Below are 15,850 nucleotides of genomic sequence, written 5' to 3' on the forward strand. Positions count from 1 at the left end.
TGACAGCTGACCCCCTCGACACCGGTGAGTGGAACAGGTCAGCGAGAAAGACTCACCGACAGTGATGGATAAGCAGATACCGAGAGAGATTTGGAGGCTGAAAAAAAACTAAATTTACAAAGAAAGATCTCAAATAAAATTCTCTTTTTTGATGAAGAAAACATTACTTCAGTGGCTGCCTCCCTCCATCCGTCCCTTTATGTCTCCATGTGTTTGTCTTTTCGTCCCCCTGACCTTGCTTGGATGTTGTCCTGAGACTGGTGAGAACAAATACTGGACCACAAAGGGAAGGTTTTGATGTGAAACCGATGAGCTTGTACTGTTGGAGGAAACGCATGCTTTATTAAATTGTGATGTTGAAAACAGAAAGAAATATCCTTCAGACAGGATAAAAAAATATTGAAAGATCTTGAATTACAGTTCAGTCTACCAACTCATGGATTGGATTATTATGAAGCTATAGAGTGTGTACAGAGTTGAAATTTGATGTCTAGTCCACTATATGAAAGATACACTTGTCAAATCTAATGCAATCCTATACACCAGCTCAGCCGTACATTCTTACTAAGACAATAATGCTCAGTTTTGATTGACACTGTCAGAGAGGTATTAATTCTCCTAAATGTTTATTATTGAGCTTGTAGTTAGCAGTGAACTGGACTAAACTATACTGAACGGTGTTTCTAATGTTTTGTCATTTACAAACAAGTGGGGGCAAGAAACTTAAAAACGCATTTCAATATAATGCTTTCCAATACAACACCACCACTAAATACTCAAAGGTTTTGCCTCATGTAATGTTCTTTCTTTGTCTAAAGTTAAACTTTTTTGTTAAATAATTTAGGACATATTCACTGTAATTAAAGCCACATAAGCCATGTAACTATAAGACTCCAACAGGGACCTTCGTTACATGTTATACTCCTGTCTGTCTTACCACGCTTCCTATCCAATAAAGGCAACATACAAATGCAAAATGGTATTTAGTTTCAACCAAGTAATGTGGCCAAATTATGACATTTTAAATGGAAACACTCTAATGTGTGCTGTCTTACCATTTCTGTCACCATGTTTGATCAGTGTTGCTATGTAAAGCCAAAGTGAAGGTTAAAAAACATTCCGAAATAATAACGTCAACGACTTTAAAATGCAGAATGAAAGAGTTAGAGAGCAAAACAATGGGACAGAGTCTTGAGTCTACACATTAAATAAGCTAGCAGCAAAGTTCTCTTCAGAGGTATAAACACTTGTAACAGTTAGTCACTCAAGTACACAGTGAAGCTCTCTTTGTTTATCATTTTATAAGTGGCTAAATGGAGGGGTGTCGTCAGCGTCACACAAAACTTACATCTCTAAAACACTGACGTTGAAGGCAATTATGAAAAACAAACCCACTAACTAGTTCAAAATGTTTCATTTTTCATGTTCCAGAGAAAATATTTCTGACATTTTAGAAGACATGATCACTGCTGTGGCTCGTAAAACATCTCGGAGAGATTGTCAAGTAAGGTAATGTAGATACTGTATGTGTGTCGTTTTTAGAAAGTTTCGTTATTTTTTCATTTCCGTACATTTGGGAGCACTGGACTCAGTTCAAGAACTAAAAACCAACACAATACCTACACAAACCTTAGTGTTCACTAAACGTGGGTATTAAAGGGATGAATTGAATGTATTTACTGTCAACTACAGCCTTGACACCATTGCATGTTCTTGACGTTTCTTACTTATTTATTCTTTTTTTTTCTTTCTTTTTTTTTCGTTTTTTGTTTATATGTTTTAACCATATTCTCAGATTTTTGACTATTGGATGATTTGTTAAATCTTAAGTTCTTTTTTCATTTTAAAACCTGTGTAAATAAATGAAATCTTATTATTTGCAGTAGTACAATTAGAATAGTTTCTGCAGCTTAATGCTTCTCTTCCAATATTTATTAGCAATTAAGACACAATCTTTTGCTGCTGTTGCATTCAGTGTCACTCTGTTTCAAATGTGTTTTTTGTTTTTTTTACTGCGAAGCATAATATCCAAAGATAACAAAACATGGTATTGCCATGCTTCTTTTCTATAGAAACAAACATGTCAAAAGAACATAAGAAGTAAACAAAATTGAAAGAATGGTAATATCATCAACAATACTATTTATTGGCATCAAGTGTTACTCTCTAACAGTTAAACTATGTATGTTAACATAAACAGCCTAAATATTTCAGCAAATAATTTCGTGTAACAGAAAGATTGTACAAATCAGCTTGAACAGATCTACAGCTTGTCTGATTTGCTCCATTAGAGGACAGTGTCTCAACACAGCAGAGTCTTACCCAGGCATTTTGTAACAGAAATTAAATGAAATCAGGCCATGGTTACAAATATATACCTCTTCAGAATTTGATATTTTTTAAAACAATTTCCAAAGCAAATGTAGCTGCTGCTCAGTTAAATATAATAAAGTTGATCTGTGTAATTTGTGTGTGCTGTTTTTTAAATCTTTCAGGATACAATCCAAACAGCAAACAAAATGGAATTGAAAACCTTGACAGATATTGTCTTCTACTCCAGAAAAACTCCAAAAGTGAAATTATTGATTTATTATCTTCAGCTGTAGTCAACTAAACTAAGATGTGGTAAATATAATAGGGTTCACTCTCAAAACGTTTTTATTAATTACATATTAGAGAAGATCTGTTCAGTTTCACATGTGTCAGTCACAGCAGCAATATGAGTCATTATATTGAGTGGTATTTCCCTTTAATCCCTCCAGAGGGGTAGCAGGTCATTACAGTTCACTTTACGTAATGTTCTGGTCTTGTAACTTTAGTCACATGACAAGCACACACACACGCACGCACGCACGCACACGCGCACGCACACACACACACACACACACCCCAGTTTCAGGTTCCTTCTCTTGTTTCTCTGTGACCCCGTGAGAGAAATCTGAATCTGCAGAAACAGTTTTTTTTTTCTGATCTTCCTCTCCTCTCTCTCAGCAGTCTGACCACACAGCATCCTGGGAAACCAGTCAGCTGCTTTGAAGTTGCTGAGCGAAGATGTTTTTGCCCTGGAAAAAAAGTTGAAGTTGTCCTGAAACTGACCAGACCAGCAAGTTACTTCACCAGCAGTCACGTTACATGATGACAACACTAAAACTCTCCATAGATATGAAAGAACCCTGCAGTGCTGAAAACCGCACAGCAAACTATTTCATTTATTTTTAATGAAGACCCTGTGAGGTCAGAGTGTTAAACAATTATTCCTGACTAAATTAAGTTTATATATATATATAAATAACTATCTTTCTTTGTTCTGCCTGAATGTTTTCTTTTCTGTTACCAGTATTTCATAGGAGCTCAATTAAATGAAAAGTTCCTAACATGCAATCAGAGTGAAACTGACATGCTGTGTTGTTCAAATCTGCAGGTAGAATCAATGGAATTAAAATACTGCAATGAGAGGGAAATTTCCATTTCTGAACATTCACTGGTAATAAGATAAGAACATTTCTGTGAACAGAATCTCCATCCTTCTGAACATTTGCATCCCCTCATACTAAATGTACATTTAATCCATTTTTAACATTCAAACCAGATCACATATGTTGAAATTTTTACAGTATAACTTTCTAAAATATTATTGATATCCACAGTTTTTCTGGGAACATATTTAATGTATCTAAACCCAATGCATACAATGCCAACTTTCCATTAGATGTATTTTTTTTGATATTGTATATGTAAATGCAATTTTATTAATATGTTTGCCTCCCTATTGTATTCTAAATTACATGTTTTTCATCTAATTTTGAAATTTGGGTATTACTATGGTCAATAACTTTTATGAGTCGTAGTGAGAATATAATTCAGTTTTACTATAATTTATGTGGAGCTTGTAATCACCAAATTTGCATAGTTTTGAAAAATGTGTTTATCCAACAGCATGGAAAACTGCAAAAATCATTCCTTTACCTAAGAATGCAACTGTACCATTTTGTGGCCCTAATAGTCGACCAATTAGCCTGCTGCCACCGTAAGATCATAGAGAAAATTGCTTTTGGACAAATACAATGTTATTTTTAAGTGAATGATTTATATGCAGATCAACATGCCTATAGAGTTGGACATTCAACAGGCACAGCCCTCACTCAAATGTCAGATGACTGGCACAGAGCAATAGAAAATAAGAAATTAGTAGTGGCTGTGCTGTTGGATTTCACTGCGGCTTTTGATATCATTGATCACAATTTGTTATTAAAAAAACTAAAATGTTATGGTTTCGATTCAAGTGCAATACTTTGGCTAGAAAGCTATTTAGCAAATAGGACACAGACTGTGTACTTTAATGGGAGTTTTTCTGAGGTAAAATCAGTAAGCTGTGGAATTCCACAAGGAAGCTGTCTGGGGCCATTGATATATTCCATATTTACCAATGAATTACCTTTAACCTTAAAAAATTCAAAAATTGCAATGTATGCTGATGACTCAACAATATACATGGCGACATCCACAGCTGAGAGGCTTACTAGTGTCTTGAATGAGGAATTGCAGTCGACATTGGAATGGGCAACAATTAACTAACTAATTCTTAATGTATCTAAAACCACAAGCATTGAATTTGGAACAAAAAATCTGTTGAATGAACCAAAATTGAATTTATATGTTGAAGGTATGGCAGTTGAACAGGTACAAAGGACCAAGCTTCTTGGTGTTATAGTGGACAGTAAATTATCCTGATCTCAACATATTGATGAATGGACAGAGGTCTCTCAGTTATGAGGAAATGTTCAAATTTTCTCCTTAAAAATGTAATGGGAAACGTCATTAAAATGATTGTCCTATCCCTTTGGACTACTCTTCAGGGGTTTGGTCAGGTGGTGCCATATCAACTATAAAGAAATTGCAAATTGCTCAGAATAAGGCCACACGCCCATTCAGATCTAGCATTGATGCAATGCATGGCTGCCTATCCTGGTTAAATGTGAAGGCTCTGACACACCAACCCGACGGCCGACCGCAGAAAAGGCAGTCGGACTGATCAGTCGGCTCACGTCTCTCAAAAAAGTGCCTCGGAACACATCGAAGTGACGCTGACTTGAGCGTACGTTCTGCGTGTGCACGAGACGTAATATGTCTCCATAACAGCAGGCGGCGCTAATCTGTATTCTTGCCCAAAATATTTAAACCTGAAATGACGGAACATCTCTCTAGACCTATTAAACACAGAGCACGCTGTCGTCAGTCATTGTTTTCATCAGAGAGTGTTGGTAGTCAAGAAGGATCGTTGTTATCATTACTCGCTGAACGGAAGAAGCACTGATTCGCTAGTCAAGGGCTAGCACTCCACCAGTCAAATCAGCCAAAATGGATGTCGATGGCTCCTCCGACTGACAACGGCACGGAACACACCGAACAGACTCGAGTCACCGACCTCGCCAGACTGACCGACGGCCGATAATCGGCTTGGTGTGTCAGAGCCTTAAGGAATAGATTAACTGCCTCATTGCTCAACTTTACTAGAAATATTTTAGTGACTAAACTGCAGAGGGTGTTGTATCAGCATCTTTGTCTTAGTTCTGATAAACATGACTACAGCACTAGGCATGCTACAGACAGCAGATTCACATTACCTAAGGTAAGGACAAACAAAGGGAAAAACACCATAGTATATGATTAATTGGAATGCAATGCCTAGTCATGTCATTCAAGAAAATAGAAAATTTCAATTCAAAAGTATTACTTAAAGAACATCTCCTAGCTGAGCAGTTCTCTGCATTTGCTAATACTCAATGAATGCTGTCAGTCTCATTGAGGGTTTCATGTGTACTTTTGCTTGGTCTGATTATCAGTGATCATTCTGTGAATAATTTAAACTAGGTCCTGTGTTGTGTTGTGTTGAGTTTAATGTTGTTATGTCTTATTATTTTGGTTGTTTTTCTTTTAGTGATGTATTGAATGTTGGGTGGACTCCAGGAAGAATAGCTGTGGCTATGGCCGCAGCTAATGGAGATCCCAATAAATCAAAATCAAATCAAGTCCCTTCTTGTTCTTACATGTTTTAAAATGTTAAATAATGAAAGGAGCCATTGTTGGTTTAATTCTGAACAGATTTTAAAGGTGCGTTCCATACAGTGTTCATCCAGAGTCCTACATATGAAGGCTCAAGCATATTTACAGAACATAGAGATATATACAGTCTTTATATAGAAAACAAAACTACTAACAAAAATAATCATCTTTTTTATAGCAGCAAAAAAAGAAGAAACTAAAAGAGAAATATGTATATTTACATCTTTTTTTTCAAATAACAAGGCATATTATATATATATATATATATATATATATATATATATATATATATATATATATATATATATATATATATATATAGTACACTGCACATACTTGCTTTCCCATTCTTTAAGTATTCTTCTTGATTTAATCTCTGTGAGGATCTAAATATATAGGCATCTCTCTCCTCCGTCATTAACAGTACTGTTTACCAGAGGCAGAGCCACACACACACACACACACACACACACACACACACACACACTGAGTATAGCCAGGTTGGACTAACTGCATGGCTGCCACGCTGCTGCCACTGAAAGCTGCTGGCTTGGAACATGAATCAGCATCGCCACGTCGCCACATAATGATCAGGACGGTAGAGCCAACATGACTGCCACTGAAAAAGTGCAAAGGTCAAACTCATGTGTGGCTCTGCCTTAAAATTGAAACAGATACTAAAAAAATTCTAGTTGAGTTAAAACACCAGAACAGATACAACAACGACTCGTAAATAACCTTCGGTATTGCAGCTATCGATTCCAGAGTTAAGTGTAAACCAGGTGAAGCAAAGAACAGAAAAAACAAACACTGACATTTTTAACACACTCTTGCATTACATGACGACTGCACGCACACATACACAATCCAGTCCGCTCCTCTAACATCTCCCGTAACAACAAATAGAACAGCTTTAATTTATTCTAAATATCAACAGTTATTTTTCGTCTTCCTTTTGCAAAAACACTTCGGTTTTTGTTTTTTCTACACTTATTATGTGCAAGTTCTGTGCAATGTCTGGCTTGTTGAACATTAAAATAAACATGATTTCAGCTTAAACCACTTCACATTCATTGACTTTGTTTGAGAAACATTTAAGTCACAAGATGGAATCAAAAGGTAAGAACGCAATCTCCCAGCAGACCATGCTGCTGTCTGAACATTCCAGAGTCTGCTGTAAATAAAAGGCTTGGGACATTAAAAACAAAAACTAAATCAAAGACTTTGTTGCATGGGAACAGAAACACTCAAGTTGCACTTCAAGTATTTGAGGGCTGGAGTTTCTCGCCTACACTTTTAACAAAGGGTGTTGCTCGGGACAACACGCATCTCATCTTTCATCCACATGCATGTTGTGTTGAAAAGAAACAAGATGTATGGCGTCTGAAACTTCACTCATAAATGTGCAAAAAGAAAGTCCCATGCCTGTTGAATGTGTACTGACCCAGACCGAGCACAATGCTTTAGCTTCGAGAGTACGTGTTGGTTTTTCTTCACACATTTAAGTTTAAACGAAAAGACACAAACAAACATCCAGCCATGCATTAGAAAATACATCCCTGACCTATAGGACAAAAAAGAATGGAGCTCGAGTGATTTGTACAAAGTCCTACTTTGGTGTTCCACACATGCATATTGCTGTTGTTACATGCAAACCTCCAAAATCCAAAGTTTTTTTTTGTTTTTTTTTATTTTCACGTTTGTCATTGAACTGAAGTTGTGTGTCCTTTAGTTAATCCAGAATATTTTATTGCCCCAGTGGTTACAGAAGCCATTGAAATCTCTGGCATCTGTACCTCCTCGTCTTTTGTCATTGTCCCATCCCTGCTTTTTTCGTCCCAGCACCACAGCCAGAGCAGGATTCAATCCATGAAGCAAAATACTCTCTCTCTAGTCTGCTCTGAGACTGACTGAATGTACCTGAAATTATGGAAGGAATCTATTCTGTTAGAAACTCTGCACCAACACCCAACCAAATAAAAATAACAACCACATCATCAGTGAGTGAATTCTCTTCTAAAACCAAAAATAAGCTTCTCTGTTAAATGCTCTAATACACACAATAATAAAACGTTCTTTCATCAGTAAATGAAGTCAATGCAATTTACATTTCGATTCCTTCAATTTGCTTGTTTCAGCTGATTGAGCTGAAAGGAAAAATGACCCAAATCCACAGTCTTTCACCTGACAGATGCAGGGTAAAAACACCCAGATTTCACCACCACAAACAAGCCTGCACAACCGCCACACACAGTCCTCTCCCCCAGCTGATTAACAGAGGCCATTATTGCAACAAAAGATCAGGTTTGTCAGAAAACAAAAGACACAAGAACATCTTCAATATTTCTTTCTTACTACAGTACAAGTTTTTTTTTTTTCAAACGTCAAGCATTGTCAGCTTTTGAAACATTCCAAGATGCAGTATTAATAAAAGTTTAGCTTTAATTTGTAGAACTTGCATGTGTTTTAATGAAATATATTCGTGATGAGCCCATTTGTCTCGTCACTGTGTATAAATGTTAAACCGGCTTAAAGTAAAGCTAAAGTCAACAATTTTACTTCCTCATCCACCGTCACGCTTGCTGCCGCTTGCCCTTATGAAACAGCAGAGGCAGCATGGAGCATCACCTATCGCTCACAACACTTTAATTAAACTAACTGAAGCTGTTCGGTTCAATAATTAATATATTCTGGTCAGCTCGCTGGCTTTTTCTGTAATTTAGTAAATTATTTTTGATATTTTTTTGTTTTTTTAGGAGGCAAAGCGACGACCAGTAAAGTTGTAGTTTTCAAGACCGGCAATTTCAATTAACTCAAATCTGTCTGCAAGGACTCTCGGAAAGTGTAAAATCTGACTCCATTCTCTTTTTTTGGATCAAGTTAAGACGCGCATTTTGCAGATTTGTAACAATTCAAACTATGCTTTATTTCAAACATTTAAAAGAATAGTGTGGCATTTTTGGAAATACGGAGATGAAAAGATCAATATCACTCATGTCTATACGCCGAATATTTTTATAACTTTTTTTAGAGTGAAAACATTTCACCAGCCCTTCTTTTATCCCTGTATCTTCTTCTATGTCAATTCAGCGTACAACACAGATGTAATGAGCATCTAAAATACTATATTATACTTATATTTGGCCCAGTACAGTGGAACCAAGACACTTAAACCAGGAGCGTAAATCCTCCACTAAGACTCAAGCAACAAGCCTAAACTATAGGCTACTAGTTCTCAACACAAGAAGAATTTATTTTGCCTCTCTATTATTATATATTTTTCATAATATCTAGCATCCACTCTAATACTCCTGTGTCCCATTCCAGACTCTTGACGATTACTGGTAGAGTTACTGGATCCACTGGAAGCCCCGTCCTGCTGGTGACCTAAGACACATGAATCCAACTCTCAAAGAGGATTTTAAAAACAAGGCTTTTCAAACGTAATGCTATTTAACACTATTTAAAACAATGGCTCAGCTAATGTGCAGTTAGTGACTAACATTGTACTAACAGCATATTCTAAAAAATAAAATATAAAAAATAAGCAAGAGGGTAGAGAAAGAGAAAACTCCACATCTCTCTCCTCTTCTTCTCTAGTGTTTGGTTTGTCTCTTCTCTGCTCCTCTAACATGCAGCATGTAGGTTAGCCTAGATTATTTAAAACAAACATAGGCATCATTCTGGGCCCTCAATAAATCATGAAAATAATATTTGGGATTGTAATGCCCTGTATACTGCACATATTGCATCTGCGCTTATTCTTTCCTGGAATTTCCCTCAATACACATCTGTATTCTTGACCCTCAATATACAGGTAACTCCTGAGCAGAGCCTATTGTCAACATTGCCCTGGAACAAAGGCTAAATTAAAGACTTCAGCACTCCTGCCATTGGGAGGAGGACAAAAAAAAATATAAAAATACTCACTTGCAATCCATCAGGGGACTTAAGATCAATAATGTTTTCCCCAGGAACCAGGCTTTGGGCTCTTAGTTTCAGAAAATGACACTTCCAAAAGTCTTGAAGTCTTAAAGCTACTGTCGCAGAGTGCTGTAAAATACCCCCGAGTGTGTGATTGGGTTTATTTTGGTGAAACGTCAGCAGACACACACACTCTCATCGATCTCGTTTGCATCATCTTAGCAAAGATTCAAGCCGATTCTACAGCGAGGAAAAACTATTTTCAGCATTTTTGAATGATTGCAGCTTCGAGGACTAATGTTCGTCAACAACGTTGATTATTCATGTGTTCATTTGATTGCGTTACCCCAGATGAAGAGGGGTGTGTGTGTGTGTGTGTGTGTGTGTGTGTGTGTGTGTGTGTGTGTGTGTGTGTGTGTGTGTGCGCTAGTCCCCTGAAGTTTCCTGTCCAGGTGGCTGCTCAGTAGCACCTCCTAGAGGCCCTGAGAGACAGAGACAACCTCTCCGTTAAACTTTGACCAATGGATTACTCACTTCTGGACGACCCGGATGGATCAGTCAAATGTCTGTGGGGGCTATGTGGAAGGAATTTCTATGATGGCTGAAAACAGCACTGGGACCTGAATGCTTTTTTTGTAGGGTAAGTTGGTCTGGTGTGACACTGGTCCCACGTCAGATTAAGTTGTTTTCTTCAGCAAATCAATACACACCGAATCAGAAAAAGCCTGTCAAAGCAAGAACAGACACCTAAAGTAGACCAAGTGCACACCAACCGCCCTCCTCTCTCTTCTTTGTGTCTGTAAACTCCAGCACGACGAGGATGGTGATATCCATATATCTTTCCAACAGCAAACGTTTCAAAAGTGAAGTTGGTTGGTTCTGCAGCAACAAGTCTGTCAACTCAAGTCAACCAATCACAGAGCAGACTCATTCTCTGTGTGACAGGAAGAGATGGTGGTGGTTGGCTGGCCCTTCTTGTTGAGTTTCAGGAAGCTGGGTTTTTCTGTCACCACTGTAACAGCCACTTCGTCGGTGTTGGGATTCTCCAGCTTTGTCAAGGACCGTTTTGAAGCTTTGGCTGATTCCCCATCCCTGTCAATCATAGTAAAAATCACAACTGTTAGGACTGTATTCTAGGCTTAAAGAAATAGTCTGACAATCTGGGAAATATGCTTATTCGCTTTCTTGCCAGGAGCCAGAGGTTGATTAGCTTAACTTAGCATTGATACTGGAAACAGTCAGGCTAACTGTTTCCCCATTTCCAGTCTTTGTGCTATGCTAAGCTGTAGCGTCACGTTTACCATAAAGACATAAGAGTTGTGGCGGTCTTCTCATCTAACTCTTGGCATGAAAGTGAATACGTGTATTTCCTCAAATGTTAAACTATTCTTTTAATCTCAGCAAAAGACTAGAACCAGGTGATTTTCTCACCCGTTAGGAGTCGGGTAAATGACCAGGAAGAGGGCGGTCAAGAATCCGAGGAAGGAGCCCCCAGAAGCCACCATGGGAATGACACGGACACTGCCAACAGCCTCCACGACAGCACCCAGAGCTGAGGCCACCAAGATCTGACTGATGTACACCTGCAAAATAACCAATGATTATATAACAACACAGTCCTTTCTGCATACTATAGCATAGAAACTATGCCACAAAGACTTCATTAAGACAATATGAACACTCACCTGGCAGGATAAGATAGCACAATCTATGCCAAAGCCTCTCCGGGAGTTACCAGGACTGTGCCTGATGTACTGCAGGAGACGGAGACAGTTACAGTTAATGAAAGCTGTATATTAGAAAAATATCTATCTATACATATTGGAAACATTGATCTATCTACATATTAGAAAAATATATATCTAGTAATTCTGTACAGTACAATGGACTGTACATATTAACTAACATCATATCATCATCAAATTATGTCAGTACCTCTTTCATTTCGTGATACTGTCCCAGCAGAGCATAAGGACAGTAGGAGATACTCATGGAGATGATGCCCATGCTGCTGATCATCACCATGGAAACATACACATTAGGAAAGATTGCCATAACAGCAGTTCCTATGAAGGGGGGAAAAAAATACTTACTAGCCGCTCACATTTATTTTTGTTATATTTTGTATCGTGATTCATACCTATGGCAAATGCAAGCGTTCCCAAGATGTAGATGACCTTAATGCTGAGGTCAAAATTGTCAAGGTACTTTTGAAGGATAGCTGGAAAAAAGTAGATGAGTTGATTGGTTAGAAAAAAGTGCACTTTACAGCCAGAGATCTTGTTTTCTTGAAGACAGTTAGCAACCAAATGTGGAAATGTGTATGCATGCAACTTTTTTCCTTTGCTTTTTTGAGTCTTGAGCTACCGTAACAAGTAAATTTCCCCAGTGTGCAATCAATACAGTCTTATCTTATGAGACAATGTGCATTCCTGTGTGCTTGTGTGTTACCTGAGCATGTGGCAGCAGTCATGGCATATATAACTAGTCCCCAACATCCCATCTGAACTCCTTTGTGATAATCCTCCAATAAAGTAGAGTTAACAGGAGCCTGAGAGAGACAAAAACAGGCTTAGTTTAGTTTAGTGAGCTGTGGATTAACTAAGGCAGAGACCGAGTTTAGTTCAGCTTCAACCTGCTGTAGACTGCTTGACATGGCACATAAAAATATCAGAATAATAGACAGTTGGAGCTGTTTTCTATTACTTTATATTAGAGATTATGTAATGCAGCAGAGAACAAGTTTCCAGGTCAAATGATGATTAATCTCACTACATTTTGTACTGTCTTTTGTCTATTTCTGAAATTTTAAATTTCCACTTTGGCTTGGACAAGCCATCACGTCATTAAAGTAACTGAACTAAAGGGGAATGTATATATTGTCTGTGTGTGTTTAGCTGCTGCTTCACGTACAGTAGGGTCTCCATGGTAGATGACTTGTCCCATGAAGTCAGTGAAGAAGACGGCCTCTGCAATAATGGAGAACCAGGTGAGCAGGTGACAGGCGCACAGGCGAAGCAGCTCCGGAGGCATCTTCAGCATGGAGAGCCACAGCAGCCGCACGGTGGTCTCAACCTGAAGACAGGACACAGAAGAGACACTTAGGGCCCTATTTTAACGATCTGAAATGCAAGTATCAAACGCAAGTAGCTTTGTGGGCGGATCTCGGGCGCTGTTATTATACCGGCGGGATAAATGACTCTTGCGCCCGACGCAAATCTAAAATGGGATGGTCTGAATTAGCTACATTACTCTAGGTGTGGTTTGGGCGTAACATGCAATAAACCAATCAGAGCGTTAACTCACATTCCCTTTAAAAGCAACCTTAATACATCCATGGGAGCAAGCCAGGAGTGGTTCACAGCCGAGGAGACCGACGTTTGCTATTGATTTTTCTTTTTGACAAAATGTAAATAAAGAAATGTCACAAAAACTTACTTTCCGATGTTTTGCACTCACTCTCACTGAATCACGAGGTTATGAATGCATGGTGATATTTTTGCAATGTAGTCTAACATTAGACCGGGATTACCTCATTATAGACGATGCAGCTCTTCTGTCTCTCCTCTCCCGTGCTGCTGGTTAAGTGGCATCGGCACATGCAGTTCAACATCACATCTCCTTAAGTCCTCTAATATTTCCTCATTTAAGTCATCAACACATCCATGATTCATGGAAATGTTGTGTAAAACAAGGTCATATTTTTCCTTGTATTTATGTATGGTTTGCAAAAATGGGAACTGCTGGGTCCGTGAGATGAGAGAAGCAAAGTGTATGCGCGGTGTGCACACCCTACATTACGGCCAAGCATCCGCCCTTAAAATAGCATCTGAATAACACGCCACTGACTTTAGACTAGGTTTTTCCTGGTCTGTGGTGGGATTTTTTTCTGAAACTGCAAAATAGCACTAGAGAAAGTTTGCGCCAGAACACACCTCTTCTTTTTGCTGAACCGCCCCCGGGAGCGCAAGTTCATTCCCTAATTTACCAACATGAGTCTGTGGAGGAAAAAGTCTGCTGTGCGTCGGGTGCAAAATAGGAATGATACATGCGTCGGTGTAGAAAGTCAATTGCGCTGGGTGCAAGATAAGTCCCTTAAGATGTTGGAAAAAAATGACGGGGCTAGATTGTTGTCATGGTTACAGGTTAGTTAATTCTTCCTCACCTCTCCTTCTTCGCTCTCTGTATCCCCGCTGGAGGAGTTGGTGTTTCCGCTGCGGTGTCTGTTTCTCTGCCTGTGACTCCTCCTGTGTCTGGCCTCCACTTCGTACAGGTCGTTCATGCTGCGAGATGGCTTGATAAGATAAGCGGCATTGGCCCGGCGATAGCGGTAGCGGTGGCTCCCCACTCGACCGTAGTAGGAGAAGGTGTAGGACGGCTGGCGGTAGAAGACATGGCGGTGACGGGACTGCCGCATGGGAGCTCCAGTACTGGAAGCTGGAATAAGAGACAGATTACGGATTAAAATTAAGTGATGGTTTACTCGTTTTTTACAGGTTAGGAAACCATAATAGGCTGAGGATAGGGGAAGACATCTCCCCATTGGTATTGTACAGCTCTTCTCCACCAGGCACACTGGCATGGGATTGGAGTAACGTACACTCCTTTTGGCAGGAAATTACACGGATTATCTCCACCTTGACAAACTACAATTTTCTTGAATCTCCTTAATGACTCCTCAGAGTTGATGCTCCCAGAAAATGTGAATAACATATGGACCCATTCCTTTAAACATTTCAAACGCAGTTAATAAAATCATATAATTTTAAAGTATTCCATCATAGCAGTTAATATAACACTAAAGGAAACACTGGATCATTCATTTTTCTCCTTTAATCTAAAATTGCACAAAGTTAAATTTAAGACAAGTATAAACAACAAATGAAAACACCAACCTTTGACCATCCCAGCACGATGTGTCTGTCCTTTAGAGCTCAGCATGTTAGTGCCATCCCCATCAGGATTAGTTACACTGGCTAACAGCCGCCCGTTAAGTGTCCGCTGCTCATTGAGCTGGTTGTTCAGTAACGCCTCCTCACCTTCGTCATTTTCCATTTCCTGTAGGAAAGCAGAGAGGTGGGAAACCCTCGGGGTGGTAGCGTGTATTTGGCGTTTGTTGGTTTGGAGCAGGTCTTGACTTCCTGCGCTGCTGCTGCGTCTGATGTTGCCAAACCGCGGTGGCGGAGTGCTGCGATTGGCATTGAAGAAGTTACCACTTGTAGGAGGCGAGCCATGATAGGGCGAGAGGCGGTCAGCGAAGATGGACGGCTCTATGTGGCACAGGAACAACGCTTCGTGGTCCAGGTGGTCGAGAGTGGCGTCTGCCATGGCTAGAACACTGTCACTTTTACCTGGAGACAGACAAGGGGAGGGCTGATTAGTTTAGATGCCAGGAATTCAGAGAAAAGGATTAACAAGTTGAAGGAAACCAACCGAAACCATCGGCAGATGGTTTTTGATTATTTTGATTTGTTAATTTGTTTTTCTGCCATCAGTTTGCTGCTTACCAAGATAGCAATTACATTAGCTGTCAGAGGCTAATGTGTTGCCAATACAACATAGTAAGAAACTGTTGGGCTAACTCTTTTTTTTTAACTCTTGTGGACTCTGTGTATATTTACTAGATTAATTAATGTGTTTTACTTCTTATGGGGACATTATTTCACTAGTGATACTAGTCTATACTTTAAGAATCCAGTGTCCTTGTTACTGAATTAATTTTCAATCTCATTCAATACTGTAGCTTTGGTTGTTTATGATATCTAATCTTTTCCTAAAACTATCTACTGTGACAGCTGTGATAAAAGCTAGCTGAAATCTCGAAAGTAGGGTCATTGCTTCCTTTCCTACCTCTTTAAGCTTT

General features: G+C 39.0%; 1 protein-coding gene across 1 annotated transcript in view; it reads right to left on the reverse strand.

Annotated features, from left to right (window-relative positions):
* Nucleotides 1-8,790: 8,790 nt before the first annotated feature.
* The window catches only part of slc45a4a (solute carrier family 45 member 4a), a 31,402-nt gene continuing 24,342 nt past the window's right edge, over nt 8,791-15,850 (reverse strand). The window contains exons 6-14 of the mRNA XM_078268504.1: nt 14,883-15,338; nt 14,153-14,424; nt 12,901-13,062; nt 12,439-12,538; nt 12,128-12,208; nt 11,923-12,053; nt 11,673-11,741; nt 11,419-11,570; nt 8,791-11,079 (exon numbers count right to left, since the gene is read on the reverse strand). Coding sequence (XP_078124630.1) covers nt 10,902-11,079; nt 11,419-11,570; nt 11,673-11,741; nt 11,923-12,053; nt 12,128-12,208; nt 12,439-12,538; nt 12,901-13,062; nt 14,153-14,424; nt 14,883-15,338 — 1,601 coding nt within the window. The 3' untranslated portion in view covers nt 8,791-10,901. The remainder of the gene's footprint in view (nt 11,080-11,418; nt 11,571-11,672; nt 11,742-11,922; nt 12,054-12,127; nt 12,209-12,438; nt 12,539-12,900; nt 13,063-14,152; nt 14,425-14,882; nt 15,339-15,850) is intronic.

Source organism: Sander vitreus, chromosome 14, assembly GCF_031162955.1.
Source record: "Sander vitreus isolate 19-12246 chromosome 14, sanVit1, whole genome shotgun sequence".
In the NCBI taxonomy this organism is placed as follows: Eukaryota; Metazoa; Chordata; class Actinopteri; order Perciformes; family Percidae; genus Sander; species Sander vitreus.